General features: G+C 37.3%; 1 protein-coding gene across 1 annotated transcript; it reads right to left on the reverse strand.

Moving 5' to 3' along the window:
• Positions 1 to 400: 400 nt before the first annotated feature.
• On the reverse strand, positions 401 to 16568 carry clcnk (chloride channel K). The gene is made up of 19 exons (XM_042002802.1): positions 16427 to 16568; positions 14989 to 15120; positions 14759 to 14887; positions 12453 to 12592; positions 12254 to 12331; positions 11594 to 11669; positions 10943 to 11068; positions 9481 to 9565; positions 9082 to 9183; positions 8764 to 8848; positions 7582 to 7731; positions 6934 to 7003; positions 6690 to 6800; positions 6087 to 6303; positions 3428 to 3561; positions 2651 to 2721; positions 2182 to 2262; positions 834 to 920; positions 401 to 609 (listed from the first exon to the last, which is right to left on the reverse strand). Exons 1-19 carry the CDS (start codon positions 16536 to 16538, stop codon positions 571 to 573), a joined length of 2025 nt encoding a protein of 674 aa, XP_041858736.1. The 5' UTR covers positions 16539 to 16568; the 3' UTR covers positions 401 to 570.
• Between the last annotated feature and the right edge of the window lie 4400 nt (positions 16569 to 20968).

The following is a 20968-nucleotide window of genomic DNA, read 5'->3' on the forward strand; positions in this document are numbered from 1 at the left end:
TTAGCATTATTATCCAATACACTATAATAACATTGTGATACAGTGAATGTCAAACCAGATGTGATTCATTCCTAATCCTTAATTCAACAAAACAAAATTAAGAATAAAGAAGTGGGAAGAAAAATAGTCTTGACCTGATCTCAATCTCAGATCTCATAATTCAGTGTCATAACCCAGAAACAGATAATGACTGAGATGTGTGGTTAAACAGGATAAACACAACACCAGGGATTCATTGTGTTAACTGCTCAGCAGTGTTTGTGTTCATAGCCACTAGACATCATTCTGGGTAGATGTAGTTAATATATTACTATTCTAGAAAGTGCAGATCAGTGAATGAGGCAGTGGTGAGATGCTAATTACAATAAACACAAGACAATAAGCTCTGATGAATGTTTATCACCAGGTAATGACAGTTTTATTTTTGTGCAAAACGTTGTTAACACTTGGGGAATGAAGAAGTGACATTGTTATCAGACACAGCTTTGATACATGCTAATCAGACAGAGATGCACTTGTGCAGGCTTATAAAGATGATCACAGAAACCGTTTTTTCCTTTGAGGTGCTCTTCAGATTTCTTTAGCCAAGCCCTCAATTATTAGCTTTAGCTGAAACAGAAAAATACATGGAGGATAGAAAAGATATTGATACTGAATTTATAAGTAGCTACGTTTCCCTCCTACATCCATCAAAACTTGAACAAATTCACAAAGATATAATCTTGTTTGCAAAAAACAAGTGTATCAGTGTGAAACAAACATCTTCAGATAGATATAACAGTCATGCAAATTCATGATTGAAAACACACAAATTGCAAAAAAACACTTGTTACCTTTGGCCATGTGATGTGTCCAACTAGCCTCCCTTTGTCAGCCACAAACAGGGTTTGACCTCCAGCAAGACTCAGCATACTGTGGGCCTGGAAGGGCAAAGAGAAAATGATCTAAAGAGACAGATTTTATATAAAAAATTTATCATCTGTCAAAAATAGATAAGACTGAAATTGATATCATGCAATTAAATCTCCAGTAATTGTTTTTATGTACCTGTTGACTTTATTTTTCACTTGATGTTAATAAAGACCAAACAACAATACTTTGTTATTAATATTTTATTTTATTTTATTTTATTTTATTTTTGTCCTTTTTCTCTTCATGTCTTGTTTAACAGCTAAAACTTGTGTTCACCAGCTTCGCCCTAACTCTTTCAGTTTGCTGTCAAGTGTTTTGCTGAGACCAGCTTCCTGCTGTGGCTGAATGATGCAACCAGAGTGAACGGTAAATTTATGAACCATGCGGCTAAGAAAATGAGCAGAAACCCTCTGTAAAGCTTTATAAATCTGCACTGTGCTGCAGATGCAGGTAATAATTCTCCCTGACACCATCCACTGTTTTCCTACTGTTTAAATACAGAACCGCTATGCTTGCATGGAACAGAAAGAGAAACACCTTAAAGTTTTTCATGTGCAGGGATTCTCAAGTTGGTAACGTCACCATGGTGGGACACGTTGCTTTGACAAACTGAAACAAATGTCAGTGAAGCTTTCAACACCTAACTATGATGCTTTTCTAACTTTAACCAGTATTGGGTAATAAAGGAGTTAAGTAGAACAGCAAAGGAAGACAAAATAAAAAAACTGAGGAGACGGTTTGTTATAGCGCAAGTCTCAGGTTTGGGAGTCAGATGTCTTTCTCCTTCCTCCCCTTGTGTCTTCTTTCAAGTCCATGTTATGCAGCTATTATGTTTGTTACACTGGTCATTGCATGAGAAATTGTGACATCAACACAGCTCCATTTTACTGGCCCTTGAGGCACAGTGGACTTTAGTCTAAATCTGAAACACAATGACAACAGACAAATTGGCTTGTTTCATACAAAGGATGAAATAAGGGCATGAAAGGCTTGTATTATTTTAAACTGAGACTTACTTATTGCTCATACTGTGTCTGTTATTATTAGCCTTTTTTCAACCTTGCCAGACTGGATGATTTCAGGTTCATGCTAAGTTTAGCTAATTTCCTCCCAGTTTTTAGCTTTATCTTAAACAGACTTATGAATGGTGTCAGTTGTCTCATCCAAATTTCAGACAGGACATGAACAAAAGTACTTTTCCATATTATTCAGTGAAACCCTTATGTCTAATCTGTGCTGATGAAATTTCCCATATCTTGAATTTCCCACCTCCTCAACCGTGTTTTGAGGTGATAACAGGACTTTGGATGGGTGAATGCAGCAGACCTCATCCAGATGTTCCTCCAGACTCTGCAAAGGGCAAAATAAATGTCATAAGCAATCATATCACATGACCGCATTCAGCATCAATGTTTCTATCCCCTCTGAAAAATTGTTTTCATACTTGCTATATTTAATCCTCTGCCAAAGCTTCAATGCCTCAAATCAGTTTCTGAAACCCATTTTTTGATAAGCACCTCTATTTTCCTCAAGTATTTTTCCTGTGATTAGATGATGCTTTCAGATGGATTTGAGCTGTCACATAATGAGCATTTACACCAGTCAACAGCCCACATCTTTCTCTCACCATCTTTCATGTTGTTAAAAAGATCTTAAAGTAATGACCTGCTTTTTAAAATGTTTTTCAAGTTGTCTTTCCTTCAACCCTGCTGCTACCTGTTTCCACCCAGCCTTTTACCTGATTCAAACAGTGACGTAGGAACATCAGCAGCTCTGAACGCAGAACAAACCCAAGTAAAATCTGTGACTCTTCAACAGAAAAAACAAAAAGAAAACAGGAAGTCAATTTCATTGCTACAGTTGGTGCTACAGTTTGAAGTGTGTATGCAGCTGTTTTTGGTTACGAGTCAAACAAATTAAAAATGTATCCAGATGATTGCTGGTGAAAGGCGCAGCTGGCCGATTGACTATTTTCTCAAAATTGCAGGGTACTTTCATACTGAACTCCAGCCTTTGAAACAATTTTACATGATGCTTATAATTTGTTTCCACCAACCATTTTAGTGGTTGTGGTTTCAAGTCAATGTGCTTCACAGTTATGTTTGAGACATTTTATGGCTGGTACCAATCCTCTAAAGGTGTATTTGCTTTTTATACAAGAAAATGTAGCCTAAACACTGATGATACTCCAGGTGGATGATTAAAACCCTGTCAATTTCATTTTCTATTTTCATTTTATTAGTACAGAACCACTTCTTACTTATGGGAAACAGGGGTGTATTTTATAGCTAAATATCTGCTAATTTGCATACTTTAGCAACTTTTTCATGGGCATAACGCACATTCGTAACTCTGCTGCTCACCCCACAAATGCATTTTCCTTAAAATTGTGACAAAATTTTAAAGGGAAAATGATGTAGAAGCATTGTTAGAAGAAGCATTGTTACAGCAACCAAACACAGATTTCCTTACTTTTTGTGCCAAGTCTATATACTGTGTACAAATGTTAGCGCACCATTTGTGTCCACCACTGGGATTTGTTCTTCAGTACAGGTGCTGATGGCATGTTTAACCTCCTTTGGCCCAGCTGCTTTCTGAAGCCAGACTGAATTCACTCCCAAAACCTGCCCAAGCGGTGTGGAGGGAAGCCTGAAAAAAAAACAAATAACATCACACCTGAAACAAAACCAGATGGGTTTTTTGTAAAAGTGACACTTTTAATTTTGAGCTTTGTGTTGGGCAGTGGAAGCTCAGACCCTCATAGACCCTAGAGACAAGGCAATCACAGCAAAATAATCTGACCTATGAGGACAATTGTTAGTCCACAGACATTTTTGAGTAATTTCGAGTGTCTGGCACACAGTGGGTTGATCTGTGACCTTTCTGAATTTGTCCTCTGTATCAGTGCTGATAAGAAGCTGCGGGTAATGATAATTTAATTTCGATCTCAATACACAATTAAGTTCTGAAATCCCTTGAGAAACAAACAAAGACTTCATCTGGGAAAACGTAGTGTGAAAGGGGAGTGAGGTTACTTTAAAGAAAGACTACTGAATTTTGGCAGATTTTCTCAGTGAGACGCCCCCTAATGAGGGCTGATTCGGCATCCATCTGCTGTCTTACCCATATTCTAAGCTCTCTCCAGACAGTATGAGTTAGTCTTATCTTGACCCTTGTCTTATTTCTTGCTCTGTCACTTTCTCTCTTTCTTTTCTACTCTTTCTCCGATAATGTCCTCTTAGGTTTCTTTGATGAATCAGCCACGGTGCACGTTCGAAATGATCAGTGGACTGATATCAATTCTTGACGCAGTGCGTAAAGCAAAGTCTAGCTGTAACATGACTCAGCATCCTGGAAGCAAGAGTTGTGAGGTGGGGTTTCTCAGCCTCGGGATGCGGCTGGGAGCGACAGCTACAGGAATGTACATAATAAATGCCTCTGTACCATTGTACAAAGGACTGTACTGTTTTACTTGGTATATTTAGTTTAGTGTGTTCACATGTAGTTCTTACGTTCCACCACTAGGCGGCTGACCCGTCTGTAGTAATGTATCACATCCGGCAGGCAGCGTGGCTCAGACAGGTTCGGCATCACTTTGCTATTGTTTGAGCTGTGTCAGTGATAGTGTGCATCCATAGAAGTACGTAATCATATTTAGGATTTACTCTTGCCTTGTATAAGCCCCTGTACTCAGCTTCCCTTGTGTTTGGCCGAGAGTAATGGCCGTTTTAAGTTCTTTGAGAGTATTATGGGAAGCTAACTGTTAGCCATTCAGCATAGCATATTTACCGCCTGTAGGCCCATTTGCTGCAATTCATGTTTGTGGTTCATATTACATCGTTCATGTCAGATACATCATGCTGAGTGCATTAACAGTTGCTTTATTATTTATGGGCATTCATGTTATATATTTAATAACTAATTATAATCAGACATTTAGGCACATGTTTATTCTGTGTGGACAGTTACATTTACCAGGGGAAACATGTACTCATAATTTGTATTTCCTTTATTCTTTTTGTAGAAAACCACACACACATGCACCACTGTACACACGCATCTCCCACTCATCAATAAAATCGGTTCAACGCTGAATCCTGGACCTGGTCATTCCATCCTTCCATCTCACCTCACCTGAACATAACAATTGTTGTCCTGCAGTGATTGCTAATCCACCCACAAACTAGCTACAGTCCTCCCTACAACCATCAAAACAAGCCAAAAACACATATTTTAAGGTCATAATGTTACATAGTGCTACTTTAACTCAAGACTTTAATTTAAAATTTCCCCTAAAAAAAACCTTCCAATGTTCACTTTATCTGTGTTTTCTGCAAAGTGATATCAGTGACTAAATACTTATATGAAGTGGTGAAGACAATAAAAATGTTGACCTCCTTTTGATTTCTTATTGGTTCCCACAGATTAGCTGAGAGGAACAGGAACAAGAACAAGAACAAGAACACAAACACACAGGGATGTCTGGTTAACAAGGAGGATGTCATCATCCCTTAGACTGCATACACACTAAAAAATTATGCAACCTGCCTATAGACAGCAGATGTGTTTTTTTTTATCATTTATATATTTGACAAGTACTATTAATCCGTATCATTTGGAGGCCAGCTTGTTAAAACTGTGGAAACTTTTAAATATCGTGGGACAGTTCTTGACCACCAGCTGAAATTTTCTGAAAACACAGAGCATGTTTTCAAGAAATGTTCACAGAGACTCGGTCTTCTCCGACTGCTGAGCTGTTTCAGTGTCCGTCCTCAGATTTTAGAACTTGTGTATGTGTCACATATCCAGAGTGCTTTAACCTTTCATTTCCCTACTTGGTTTGGTCTCTTAAGCTGTAAGTGTAAAAACAAATTAAGCAGGATTGTGGCAATGGCAGGCAAAGTTTGGGAAAACCTTGACTGCCTCTTGTGAATATTTATACTGAAAGGACAGATAATCCTGGCAGATAGCACACTCTGTCCTGTCAGTATTTTCTTATCCTGTTGCATATTATTATTCTTGGACCAAATTTCACTTCTTTAAAAGATAATGTCTTTAGCTTTAAAGAGCAGCTTTATTTCTTAAAACCAGCTTTGCAGAACCCACGCCTCAGTCAGAGGGTTACTGTAACTTACTGTCATTTTATCTAAACCTAGAGCTTTGTTTCTACTTACTGAGAAGATGCCTTCGCCAGAGAAGGCAGATGTGGGAGTCTCTTGCTTATAGAGAGGGCATCATAGAAAGATGGGCGGTTCCCAGAGCGTGCAATGGCATTAGCTACCAGAGCGCACAGGAGGATGGGGACGGCGTGGCTGAACTGGCCAGTTAACTCAACAGCCAGGAGAACTGGGGACAATGTGTGAGTTACAGCACCGGAATAGGCTGCTGCACCTATAAAACAAACACCATGCTTCAGGTAGTCTATATTTCAAGCCATAACGCTTTATCAGAGTAGAGTAAATTGTCATCACTTTTTGCAGTTGTGTCTTCATTTTGTTTTCTTTTTGATTTGACGCAGCTTGATGTATATAGAGATGCATGCTGGGATGGTAGCCACTACTGACTAGTTTAGTCAGTAGTGGCTTTAGTAGTTTTTTTCTTTTGGCTTAAATGGTCCAGTTTAGGGGAGAAGGGCAGAGACTTAAACTAGAATACAACATTTTTGATACCTTCACATAAATAACAGAAAAATCAAAATTATAGGTGCACTACATAGACTGAGTTACACGTCAGTGTTCTGTTTCAGCTAAAAGAAGATACCAGTCAGATTTTCCAACCTGCAAGTGCATAGCCTCCAGGATTAAAAGATGCCCACTGTGGGCCAAAAATGACTCCAGTGGAGAACACATATGCCACTCCTTCACCAAGTAAACGGCCAATCGCTGCTCCTGGAAAAAAGAAACCAAGACAATTGAGAAGGGTTTCTATAGACATAGATTGGGAGATTTTACATTCTAAGGAGGATCATGCAATAACTGCTGACATATTTAGTTAAAAAAGTTGTTGTGTCTTGTCACTCACCGTAGACAAACACAGGCATGAAGTATCCAGCTGGAACAGGCAGAGTGCAGGCGAGGACCAACATCCACATCTCAGAATCAACAAAAATAAGACAGATTGTCAAATCCCTACAGCTTTACTGGCACCTTCACCACTGCGGATGAGTCACTGTCAGTGTGTGTGCTGGTCATGTTTCACATATTGCACATACAAATATTGAATCACTATAGTTTATATTTCACATGTGGAAATAGAAAAAAAAATAATAATGGTAAAAGTAAATATTCAGCACCAAACACCTTTGAGGTGATTTGTTTCACCACATATGAGAAGCTGCTTCCATTCTAATCTATTTTCTTTTTTTTTTTTTAGTAACAAAGCTTTTTTGTTCACAGCTAAAATGGTTGATGGACTTCGTAATAAATGTCAAGCCATTTCTTTGCAGGCTGCTGAGATTTCATACTGATAAAAGTCACAAAATTGTTCCCTTTACCTGCAGCATTGCTGAGTGGGCACCGGGTATCACAGAACATTTCATCCTCAAAGGTTAAACTGCCTTTTCTTTACTAAATCTATTGTAAAAATGTCAATTAGCCCACTGTTTGTCAGTTATGAGTCATGAAAGAAGATCAGCTGAAAGAATATAAATAACCTTTGTATTATTTGTACCTTCATGAACAGAAAGAAAGCCAGAGAGAGGAAGACAGATGTCCCAGATGAGTTCCACTCTAAAGGCTCCAGTTGCACAGTTGCATTGTAGACTTGAGAGCTCCACTGCCTGCTATCCAGGAGGGAACTGAGGAGCTGCTTTGTGGTGTACTGATTAACAGATGAGTGACATTTGGATTACATGACTTAAGAAGATATACAACAAAAAAGCATTAAGTAATGCTATTGATGCTACTTTTTGTTTCCTTTTGTGGACAAATATCATGAAAAGACCAAAACTAACAGTTGTTTTGTCAAGACTTCCAGACATTGATGTACAAAGTACCAAGTTTATCTGTTCCCACTAAAAACGTAAAAGTTTAAAGTATGACTCTTTAGTGATTAAATAAAACTGAGAGATTACAGTTATGCTAGCTGTACTATGAGGCTGTAGGCAAAGTAGTTCTTAAACAATGCTCACATTCTGATCATTAGAGATGGGTGGATGGAGCTTGGCACATGTTTTTTTTCACACATTCATGAATACAACTGAGTCAGTCAGAGCTTTGTAAAAGAAATAAATACAAGAAGATCTATTTTTTTGCCACATGGTGGAAGGGAACTTGTACCAAAGATGTTGGCAGTTATAAATTAGACACAGCTGTAATTATGTTGTAACTTACCCCGGAAAATAAGCAAAGCTAATGATGAGCTGAATGATGGCTTGAACATTAAGAACTATCTACTGACAGAATGATCAAGGAGTTATGCAACAGATGGTACAGCCCTGCAGACCCAGAATAAAAAAATAAAGCTTTGGATTCAGTCTGGGACTACACAAAGAGGCAGAAGCAAGTGAGACATGTTTAAATTACTACTCATGCTCACTCTGATGCCAAATGCAGAGCTAACGAGTACAATTGTTGGGAATTATTTTTTAGACATTTTACTGCAATATTTACAGAACTTCACCTTAAGGAATGAACATGTAAGCCAGTGCAATGATGTGGTTCATTGATGAGTTTTGAGATTTTTATTAAGACAAATAAAAGGAGGTCTGTGGTACTGGTAAGGAGGCTTCAAGTTTGGTCTTTTTTATGAAGAAAAACAGAGTTTACATCCACCCTTTTCCTAAGAGTTAACAATGTGTGTACTGAAACATAAAAAGTTACAAACCAGCCATTAAATCCTGCTAACTCTTACCTTAGAAGCCATGTACTGACCAGCTGAATAGGGAAAAGTCAGTGATGCCAGAAAGAAGACCACCAGGGCAGAGTACAGACCCTTCCTGCAGAGAGGTTTCCACACATACAGGTATTTAGGTCATTCCTGGTGAAATAATAATGAGTTTAAATCGATTAGCTATGTTATGTTTGAGAGAAGAAAACTGTCAAATGATGAACTGACTTTCTGGTACAAATACAAATACAGTCATTAGAGATTCTTGGACATTTTAAATGGAACAAGAAAACGTTCTGCAGACGACTCGTCACTGTTTCACTGTCTGGCTTTTACACTCACTCTTCTGTCAGCATCTTAATGAAGACTCGGTTTGTTTTGGTAACATGCAGGATCCACCGATGGCAGAAGAGGTAGCAGCAGCTCAAAGCCCCACACAGCAGCCTGTTAACAGACAGTGATACAATCCAGAATGGGAAATCACAAGCCAATTTTAATCCCAGCAGCCACAGACAATCGGAAATCATTAGACTTGGAGAAGGGATGGGAAGGAGGCCAGGAAATTATTAGAATGGAAAAAAAAACAAGTCTGAATACCAATTAGAACACAAGGAAAACAAAGCAGACCTGCTTTTCATTGTGACTGGCATCAATATGAACCCCAAATGGCAGTTTTATCAGTAAGACAGAGACAAATAGAAGACTTGCTTAACTATGCAGAGGGTGTTGAAATAAACTTACCCCAACAAGGCAAACAGGAGAATCTCCAGCGGGTAGAAAGGTAAAGCAGTGGGGAAATTAGTTTTGAACAACGCCTGAACAGTCTCTGTGAACACAGATTGAAGTTATCCCTCTGGTTTTTACTAGCCCTTCAAAATCTAATATTACTGCAGATTATTGCGGAAACTTTAATGAAATGTGCAGCCAGTTTAAATACCACTGGTACTTTAGCAAAACTTCATCATTAGAACTAGCAGGTAATTAGATCACTAGGTTATCAACACATAAGGTCAATAACCAAAGTTTTTTCCTTAACAAAAGTATTTACATCAAAATGTTAGATAAATTTTAATTAATAATTTTCTTATAATTAATCTGCGCCCTGCATCTAAAAACACAACAAAGCATATTCAGACTATAGGGTCATTTTATGTGAATTCATCAGACCCTTCTAGTTGGATCCTTCATTAATCCACTTGAAAATCTCACATGAAAATTTCTATTGCTTTAAGTTCATGGAACTGTGCTAAATTTAGGTTGAAACCTAATTCATATAAAGCCTGCTGAACAGTCCTAACAATTATTTGAAACTACACAGATATAACTTGATATTTCTCCATAATGTTATTCATTAGAAAGTTTATCTTGGAAGCCCAGACTTCAAGAACTCATAACTATGAACAATTATTTGGATAGGAATTTCAGCACTTTTTAAAATCTCACTCACTCACTCACTCACTCAATCAATCAATCAATCAATCAATCAATCAATCAATCAATCAATCAATCAATCAATCAATCAATCAATCAATCAATCAATCAATCAATCAATCAGTTTTCCACATATCTTGTTCAGGATTACAGTGGTCTGGACCCCATCAACAACTGCTGGCTACATCGTGGACATCCTGGTAACAAACAGGCCCCTAGATTCACATAGCATCTTGGCATGAGGCAAACCACACCACCATGCAGCTGTGCATTGAAATCCATAATGGGCCTAACATAAAGTTAAAAAAAGTCGAAATTTTATCCCTGAGACTAGAAGTATTGACATGCTGCAAATGCTGCTCCTAGTTTAGGGATTTGATAGCACACCAAAACATTTCAAAGTTATTTGTTTGGCTTTGTGATGTCTCTGTCATGTTGAAACAGTTTTCCACATTTTTGGGGGGATACTGGCATAAAATCTTACACACAAACATCCAAAATCATCTTTTGCTGCAACATTCCTCATAAATGGAGTTCAATAGCCTAGCATAACAAAATTACCCTTTGCACAAGAGTACACAAGAGTAGGAAGGGTTGTGCATATACCTTTGCTCATACACTGTTGGTGGCTCAGATTAATAGTTAAAATGTGTAATGTAAGGTTATCAGGGTTTGTTATCCTTTTTGTCTTTTAAGCAGCTTAAAAGTGAATCTTCTCCTTGGCAACCAATAGGGGGCGAGTGCTGATCAGCAGGAACAGGACATCCATTACCTCCATCTCCACTCCACAATGTGAACAGGTGGAAGGTCAGTGCCCCGCAGGCAGCTGAGAAGAAACATGGGCAATAATGCCTGACGGCGAAGTGCGAACACATCACCTCCACGCTGAAAAGCACACCTACACCACAAAAAGGCAAATGAACAACAGGAAGGATAATGTAGACAGCCATCATAAACAGTTATACTTTCTGCATGTGGCCCAAAAGCAATTGCAACATGCCTGTAGACTGAAGTATATCTGGTGTTATTCAGCAGTTGGGTGTTTTTTTTTGTTTTTTTTTTTTGTTAATATTGACATTTTGAATCTATCCCACAAAGGCAATATGCAGAAGAGAAAAAAAAAAACAGAGGTGAAGAGATCAAAATATTAGCATTAGAGGTGATCAAAGGAGGAAGGCGTGTGAGCCGAAAGGTTGAGCAGATAAACATGACAGGGGAGCCGAGGCGTGCGAGAGGATAGAAGACAGGACTTGTGAAGCTTACAGGAAAGAAATCAAAGGAAGAAATGATTAAACCAGCAAACAAAATTGAACTGAAAAGACACAGCAGGAGCTGATGCAAAGAAGAAAAAAATCATTCCCAGGGTTGTTTGATTTAATAATGTGGTGAAGCCATCTCTGTCTGGCTTTACTGGCTTTCTCACCGCTGATGGGAGCTCCGAAGCAGCTGGCTACCCCGACTGCAGCAGCTACAACCAACATTTCTGTGGCTGCTCTTTCCTGGAAGATTCATTAGTTGTAATGTGTGGTGTCTTGACTGACATTTACATGCAACAGATACAAGCACTAACATCTGTTGTGATTTTCATTCATTTAGTTGTATAGCTGGGCAGAGTGCCCACAGTATTTTCACAAGCTCATTCCAGTTAAGTCTATTAATTTCTTTTCTTAGATAAAACAGCCATCTGAAACCTGCTTCACTGTTTAAACAGTAACTTGTAGTAAATGAGTTTATTTCCACATTAACATTCTATGCTTCAGCTCCAGGAAAGGATTGTATTACCTGTTCTCTAGAATGGCCACATCTCAAGGTCTTCATCAGAAAATTCTGAATTGCTGAAATCACCTTTACTCCAAGTTAGGATGATTCAGCCACTACAATTTATAAGTTTAGTAATAATAGCAATTGCTGACTTAACATTGATTTAAAAAGAAAACATTTTTGAAAGCCAGGATCCCCACAACAATTTGAAAACGCATTTAATCCAATGTTGATATAAAGATAGCTCTGTGTACAGTTTTATTTACAACAAATTGGGAAAGGTTTTGTTGTTCTACGAATGGTAAAATGTTCGTCCATTTACCTTCTTACTGCCTTGTATAAGAGTGAAGAGGTTTTCCAGGTAGGCGCCTACCATGGTGGAAAGATGCACAAATGGACCCTGATTTTGAGACAAACACAAAACAACTTGTCTCAAAGCTGAAACACACAATGCATAGTTATAATTCAGCATAGAGCTGTAGATTTAATGTAGCAAACACGTATGCGGAGTCATCTTTCACCACTTTGCCGAGGAAAACAGTGCTGCCGGCTGCCAGTGTGCTGATAAGGCCCAGGAACTTGGTAAACATGTTAGTGAGGGACAAGTAATGAGGCAGTTCAAAGCCAGCCAGCATGGTCCTTACTTCTGGTATCCCTGAGCCTGAGAGGAAATAAAGCGACATGACCCAGAGAGTACAAAAATAATCAAAAAGTTTGAAAAACCCACACAAAGTGGAATTGTAACAATATCTGAATCATTCAACAGACATTAAGGGAAAGCAAGATAAGTTAACAATAAAACCTGATTGAGTTTTTGACTGGTAAGGCTGCGATAACTACCCCATGTGTTAATATATGACACCCAAGAACCTGGTTATGTAAAGTAATTTCTTTTCTTTTCATATGGTGGCAATAAGAGAGCAGGACAAACAAGCAAAGGGAAAATAACTGAGAATGAACAACAGAAAAATGTCCAGCAGAGACAAAATCAAGCAGAAAAATTAAACATTTCTCCTGCCACGCTTGCAACATAAACACACACCAACATTTGAGCATCGGAGAGCAAATCCCTCTTTATTGAAAACGTCAGATTTTTTAAAGTTTTCTGTGGTAGACTGATAAAATTATGCTTTATTTTTCACTGTGTTTTCACTGCTTTCACCGCAGCCTGATTTTTTTAAGATAGTATCACAGTTGACTTTTTCTCAATGATATTTATTTCAGACTGGAAAGAAAGATGTTGCCAAAAAAAACGAGGGATGGTAGTAATATACATATTACTGTGTTTGTGATCTTTGTCCAGATAATACTGTCAATGAAAACCTGATGTGGCCTTTACAAATTTGTGCTGGATATACATTTTATCTGATGATATTTATTCAGATTGTAACATTTAATATTCAGCTCAACACCTTTCCTCAGCCATAAGTAACAAACACGTTCTTTTAATTTAAAGCTTTCTGAATGCCGCCTCTGGGGTTTTAGACCACTTCCTGCATGACCTCCATGTCTGTGAGGTTTGAAGTTTGTCTCAATTTTCCTCCACAGAATATTGATGGGATTCAAGTCTGGATTCTGGCTGAGCTGCACCAAAATGTTGAATTTTTTTTTTTTTTTTAAAAGAAGGATTCAATTCTGTCCAAGACCAAGATTTTTTCTGCAGGCTGTTTATTATTAATATATTTGTTTCCACAACAATGTGAGTGTAGTCCTTTTAATTCTATTAACTCCCTTTACCTTGATAATGTAGCTAAGCCCTGTGACTGGAAATAAAAGACATAAACCATCGTATTTCTTTCACCCTGCTTGGTTCCATGGATGGTGGTTCTGTGCACTAAATGCCTCCTCTTTTTCCCTGCCATTCATTGCCAAGGTAATCTTTTGAAAAGGTTAGGTGAGCTTTTTTGTGGCTTTCTTGGACAGTGTTAGTGTCCATGGAGACCAGTCTTGTGGTGTCTACTGGAGTGTCTGAAGTGCTGATGCCTAAAAGGAGGGGATTTCTTACTGCTGGTGATTCTTGGATTTTGATCTTTTAAAAGCAGAACTATAATAAGAATCTAGAAAAACTATTGGGTACAAATAAAGACTGATCCCATCTATGTTATGTGAGTTATTTTTATTTGTATCTTGTGCTTTTGTTTTGTGCCATTTAATAAGTGTTTGTGCAACCTGGGAGCCAGACAAAATCTTGACCCGACTCTCACCTGGTATCTGTAATAGTAAGGATGCCTTCAGACCACAGAGACATAAGGATTTTACCACTGAATGCATGGAAGAGAATGAATTGTTCACTCTATGGCATTGCTGGTTTGAATAAAAGTTAAAAAAAAATAAATTATAATTAAATAATTAATATCTCTAACATAATGTCTTCCATTTCTTTGTAATTTGTTTCTCCAATTTTCATACAAAAGAAAGAAAAAATAATATATTTGTATCAATATTAATAATAATTGTAATGTACATTTTATGTAGGTGTCTCCCTTTAAAAATCATTTATCTTCAGAATCAGAATCAGAATCAGAAATACTTTATTAATCCCTTGCAGGGAAATTCATGAATCTTGAAGCTATTGTGATGTTAATTTGAACCAATTTATGTATTTCCCACTGCAGATTTATGGGGAAACATGAGGGTTTCATATGTTTCAGTATGAATATAGCCAACTAACTATTGTTCTTGAGAACCTGGTAAAAAAAAAAAAAAAAAAACTAACAACAGGAAAAACATGTTTTTTTACTAATTAATTGAGCATCTGTCCTCCTTGTGGCTCTAAGGTTCAGAACATTAAAAAAAAAAAAAGTTTTCCGTGGAGCTGTGGACTGACCTGTGGAGAAGGGACACATTTGGTTGGAGAATGTTGATCCAAAAGCACAGAGGCATGCTGGGTAAAGAGTCCAGCAGAGGAACTGTAGCAGAATGTTGCCCTCTAGCTTCATATACAGCCACTGGTGAGCTGCAAGTGGCATGAAAAAATAAATTATTACAGTTTATTTCCTTTGTTTACGTAGATTGTGTATGCGTGCAATGTATATGCACGTGTCTGTGTGTGTCTACCTCCCAACAACTTGTTTACACTGAAGTCCATGAGGAAACTTAGGATGGCTGTCAAAATACCCAGAAGAGCGTAACAATACCATTCAATCCCACACACTGCTCCCAAGCAAAGTCTCAGCTTCAGCAGCCACTCTGTGAATACAAAAACGCTCCAGTTAAATCTGTGTCAGAGGCACAAAGATTTCTACTTCATCCAGAGAAATTTTCTGGGCTGAAGTGCACACAGTACTTGAACAAAGTAATTTGGCTTTGAGTTTTGTAAGCCCTCTTCTCTTTCTAATAGCTAATTTTCTCCTGATTGGTCTATGTCTGGAAGTCTGCTGATGGGCAACACTCAGAATTTGCTGCGTAGTGGTGGAGAAGTACTGAAAACAAACTGCAACCCTTTAATAAAACAGCTTACTTTTTATTGGAAATAGCGTCCTTTCAAATCCATACTTCTTTGAACCTAAATCTAATCTGTAAAATGATTGTGAACAGTGAAATCTTTCACAGCAACAACACCTTATTTATAGTTATTAATTTTACATTCTTTACCCTCATCCTAATGGAATTGCTTTAAAATCTGATTTTAGGACCACATATGGCCTGGGTCCAGTGTGAATATGGCTACGTTCACACCTCGGGCCCAAATCTGATGTTTTTGCATATGTATGTGATCCATATCTGATTTTTTTTATGTCTATGTGTCAGAAATTTAAATATATTTCAAATGGGGTCCTAAATTGGATACATATTTGATGTTTTTCAGTGACCTTAGCCTGAACAGCCATGTTGTATTTCATTCAGCTTTTACATCAATGAAGTAAGATAAGCATTTTAATTATAAAGTTAAAAAAGGATAAAATAGAGCATAAAGTTACTATATATTATGACTTTATTTTTTTACAACCACATTGAATTTGACAAACTTAGTGTAACATCAGATATATGACAGAAAAAAAAACTTAAAGAAAAAGGACAATATATCCTCATTAGGCTCCTTCAGTGAAAAGACTTAAAGGCTATTTGTTTCTAATGTGGTCAACTCCAAATACCTTTGCAATAGCAGACTTGGGGGAAAAAAAAAAAAAGAATAAAAAAATTGGAAAGCTGAAAAATCATAGACTGTAATTGTAAAACATGAAAAATATTATCAAAACTTTAAATAAACTCTGTAATTATGAATCTGTATTGAGGAAAGTCAGTTTGTCCTTTTCCAACTTAAAATCCAAAACATAGCATAACCAATTATTTATACTCTGTACAATCTTAAATCATATTGATTGCCTTCCCTTTAAACCCCATCAATAATTCATGACTTTTTACACTCATGTTGCAGAAAACTTAGAACTTTATGTAAAATCAAGTGATTTTTAAAGAACTCCAAACTGGTTCTCTCATTAATTTGCTAGAGTACTATTGATTATATTTGGCTAATTGATAGCATTACTCTGACCTTTGATAATTGCACGGGCCCCCCTGCATGGCTTCCATTGATCCAAAAGAAGTGGGGTCTTATTATGGGATGTTTCCAATTGATTTTCTTGCTCCTGGAAATTGCTCTTCATGTCTGTTTCCCTCGTAGTAGTTTCCTCCAAGCTCTTCATTTTACCCTAAAAACACATCATAATATGCTTATAAGAAGCCTGAATGAAGATAAAACCCGTGTATCCGACATGCAGGCTTACCTCTTAGCTCCACTTGAAGAATTCTGTCTGTCTGAACAGCTATATGTCACTGTTTACTGCAGATCAGCTGATACCTGGTTGGTAACTGACCTCTGTATTTGCATAGAGGAGATGGAGCCATTACGGTTGAAAGCGTAGCTAATATTTACTCTTTAGAGGAACATTTGTAGGTCTCCTTCATTTGTCTGGATAGCAGAATGCAGCATTAAGAAAAAAAGTCATATTGCTCATTTCATAAATCTTTGTTGATCTAACCAGAAGCACAGTTAAATATGCTGTAATAATACATGTTCTTTCTCCACACCAGTATAATGCTATCACTTCTGCAGCCACGGACTAAACAATGAGGAGATGAGTAAGGTGTGTTTATAACATTACTTGTTTCATTATGTATGTTATTATGTATACATTTTGGATGCAATCTAACAATAAATCATAAAGCTGAAAATCATGGATGGCACTGAACTTTCTTTAAATTTAGGATTAATTTCAAAATCTTACCATTTCTTTTAAAATCATTAAATGGATCAATGCTTTCCGACCTTGCCAGTTTTTTTAACATTACACACTCCCAAGCAATCCCACTTTTCCCTCTCCCTTCACATTCACCTGATCACACACACACGCACATAGATATATAAATGTGTGTGTATTTTCTAGGTAGCAATCAATTCTTACTGTAATTACTATATTTTTATCAGTACCCACCACAACATGATGCTCTATAACACTTTTAGAGGTTAATATGCAGGTTAAATTGAGAAGATGAGGAGAGGAAACACTAGATAATCTGAAGATAATTTTATATTTATCTTAAAAAAACTACTTGTGTTAAATTGTTAATATCTGTTTTTTAAGAACAATGATTTAGAGTACAGATATTCAAAGGTCCTCTTTATAAAATGCCTCAGGATTAGAAAAAAGAATAAAAATTAAACGATCACCATGAAAACTCTAAATGTCTTGATCTAAATGTCTAAATGGTTTGAGGGAAATCAAGATTACCAACCTTGAGAAGGTCAAGGTAATCATTGTTTGGATCAAATCAAACACACACACGCAGGCTTTGTATAACCATTAGTTAATGTTTAGGTTCCTCAGTTATTCCTTCCATCTCCTTTCAATTAGCACTTGAGTTATTTTTAGAGGTTTAAAATCTGCATGCTGTGTCAGGCACACTTGCTCTCACACATGCACATATAGGCATATGAAATGCTTTTTGTCAGTGTAAAACTTGTTTCCATGGAAACAGCACATCAAGACAACTGGAGAGCCAGATGCTGATTATCTTCCGGATAAATGGCAGACGGTAGAAACTAAACTAACAGAAAAGTATTTGTTATGACCGAATACCTTAGAGCAGGGATCACTGAATCGGGACCTCTTGGGCCAGTGTCCTGAAGGGTTTCAATGTTCTCTTGCTGCAGCACACATGACTCAGATTAATGAGTCATTGTGCAGAACTTGGCTGTTAGGATCCATTTAATTTGAGTGAGGTGTGCTGAAGCAGCGACACACTCAAAACCAGCAGCACACTGGCTCAAGAGGCTTGAATTTCGTGATCCCTGCTCTAGACATATGTCAAAGTCTCAGTTGAGCATCAAACTATAGCAGCAAAATAAAAAATAAAAAATGGTGACATGAATGACATCTAGCTGTTCACCAGGACTGAGAGAGACAATGACTCATTGATACACTTCAACAAAGAAAGGCAAGATGACCACAACTGAATGGATTTATCTGCCAGAAGACAATGTGGCAGATGCTCAGAGCAGCGACAAATATCTTTGGATCCCACAGATAAAGGGTAGACCATGAAGACTCCACAACCAAGACCCTATAGGTCATGAAGACCCAGCTGAATGGGAAGAGGAGAACTCACGCTATCATGCTCTGACAGTTATCAGGTGCCTCCCACTGCTTTAAGAACCAAAGGAGGAGATAAGCCACTGATAGGAAGACAAGAAAACTCCTCACAGTGCTTTTCACTACTAGTCCTGCACCCAGAGACTGTACAACAAGTGTGTTAGGAAGATATCCCCATTAATGAACTGCAAAGTGAATGCTGCAGGCAACTGAAACCCAGTGGGAGAAGAGGAAGACGAGGGATCATCTTAGAAACATTAAGCCCCTGAACGATAATTTCCACTGACAGACTGAGCATAATTGTGATTCTAATTGTGATAAAAGTCCTCTCAGTTCTCTATAAGGTATCTGGGGTCTCTTTTGCTGTGTAATAAATGTGGTTGAGGTTTCACCACGAGAGCAATAATCATTCTTACATCAAGATTTTTGGGGATCAGAAGACAAACATAGTTGGTGGCATTAAATTCAGCTTTTTCCCAGTAAAGATAAAAAAAGCTGGAAAAACTGGTTTATATCGTTACAAACAAATATACACCCACTCTAAACGTTTCAGAATGACTTTTTAAGAGAGCAGCTTCATATAGAATGGGAATAATGAAATTAAGTGTTTTTATCATATTACCTGACACCTCTATCACACTCCCCAAATCTAAATCCATCTGCTTGTTAATCTGTGTTACATGTGCACTTGCACTCATAAATAATCTGTATGCACAGTGACATTTTGGGGACATGTCTTCATTGTGGGACAAAAAGCAAGTCTGTGCAAACAGGGAACGTATTCACACCACAACATCAGGAAGCAGGTGGTGGGTCAAGCCACGAGCAAACAATATGATGAGGAGCAGCAGTACTTGAAACATCACTTATTTGGTGCAATAGATAAGGTTAGCTTGGGGCCCTGCATTGTGTGAGCTGTTTGTTTTCTTCTCTGACAGAAAGCAAGTCTCCACAGCGTGAATCATTACATTTTAAACGGAAAATAAATCACAATTGTCAGTATTTATAAGCTTATCTTCTCCTCGCCGCCTCAGTGAGTGACAGAGATGAGATAGTGTTCAAGCAAGCTGGAGAGTAAAATTAAAGTGACAGAGTGGAGTCACACTTTACAAGAACAAAGCAGAAAATGTGAACAATAAAGCCATTTATAGTTTTATAAAGCACAAATAATGATGTTAATACAAATAACTGTGTAGAAAGACATCCACTTTCTGAAGGTGGTAGCCTAGAAAATTTGATCTCACAATGAAATCGGGTCTACAGCACCAAACTTTGCAGTTTTAACCTCAAAGGCTCATTTTATACAATGGCTTTGTTTTCTTTTGTTGTTTCCTTTCTTAACACAGCTTTGAGATGATGCTGATGGTGCATGAAGATGTGGACACATGGCACCTAATTTTTTTCATTTATTGTCTCATTATTTGTCATGACATCTTTATTTGAGTAACTATGTGATGATGTAGACATCTGGATTTAATGTGTCAAAACTGAAAAATTATAATTACCAAGTTACTTTTTCCACAACCATGACACAGAGCCGTACTTGGTGCTTGATATTTCTCTTGCAGAAGGCTTTGAAAAGCAGTTGTGCTTTGATTAGCTAATTTGCATTGTTGCCTTTAATTTTCTCAAATAATTGTGTGGTTGAAGGGTCGCAAAAAATGGCAAAATTATTTAATTATTTTGTTACTTTGTTGATGTTATTTTATTTTGTTTACAAACATAAAAAGTTTAAATTTAAATTTCTCCATTCTGCCATGCAGTTTGTTAATAAAAATGTTTTATTTGACAAAAATCTTTATACTGTGTTTGATTATGATCATAATCCTGATTAATAATTAAAGGCAAAGTCATTAAATAATAAAATTTCAAACAAAAAGTATCAGTATCAATATCGGTATTGGTATCAGTGATACTTACCTGGGATTTACTTTGTATCAGATCAATACTAAAACTTGCAGCATTGCCGAGTCCTAGATTCTGATATTTTTCTGAATTTGCCAGTAGGTGGAGTTATGCCATAAGTAGGGGGTGAAGTTACACTTTAAAGGGTTTGTTGTTGTGACTCGCCTTTTTACTTTTGAGCTTCACTCTTGCTTATGAATAGTTTGTGTTTAGAGTTAAAAGTACATGGTTAGGGTTTTAGAATTATTTATGGTGTTATATAGGGTTTAAAGAAATACACATTATTGAACTTAATCCTGGACCAGGCAGGGGCAGATCTACGTGGGGGGCTGATAATGACACATATGCAATTTGTTGCAGCATATTTTCCAAGTTAGTTAGTTTTGATTAAAGTAAACAGGAGAGCAGTTTATGAAGAATGATATGAAAAAAGTCTGGAGAGTTGTTACAGGGGCTGAAGCTTCTGCAACGGTTCTGTGATCAATAGCAGCAATGAGGCTGCTTAGTTAAACCACATTACATCCTCATTGAGATGGGAA

This window comes from Melanotaenia boesemani, chromosome 13, assembly GCF_017639745.1.
Source record: "Melanotaenia boesemani isolate fMelBoe1 chromosome 13, fMelBoe1.pri, whole genome shotgun sequence".
Classification (NCBI taxonomy): domain Eukaryota; kingdom Metazoa; phylum Chordata; class Actinopteri; order Atheriniformes; family Melanotaeniidae; genus Melanotaenia; species Melanotaenia boesemani.

Coding starts and splice junctions, on each gene's coding strand:
- clcnk (XM_042002802.1), bottom strand. CDS start 16,538: ATGAAGAGCAATTTCCAGGAGCAAGAAAATCAATTGGAAACATCCCAT. Junction 9,566..10,942: donor ATTGTGGAGTGGAGATGGAG/GTAATGGATGTC, acceptor CTGTGTTCACAG/AGACTGTTCAGGCGTTGTTC. Junction 2,263..2,650: donor TACGTCACTGTTTGAATCAG/GTAAAAGGCTGG, acceptor TGCCCTTTGCAG/AGTCTGGAGGAACATCTGGA.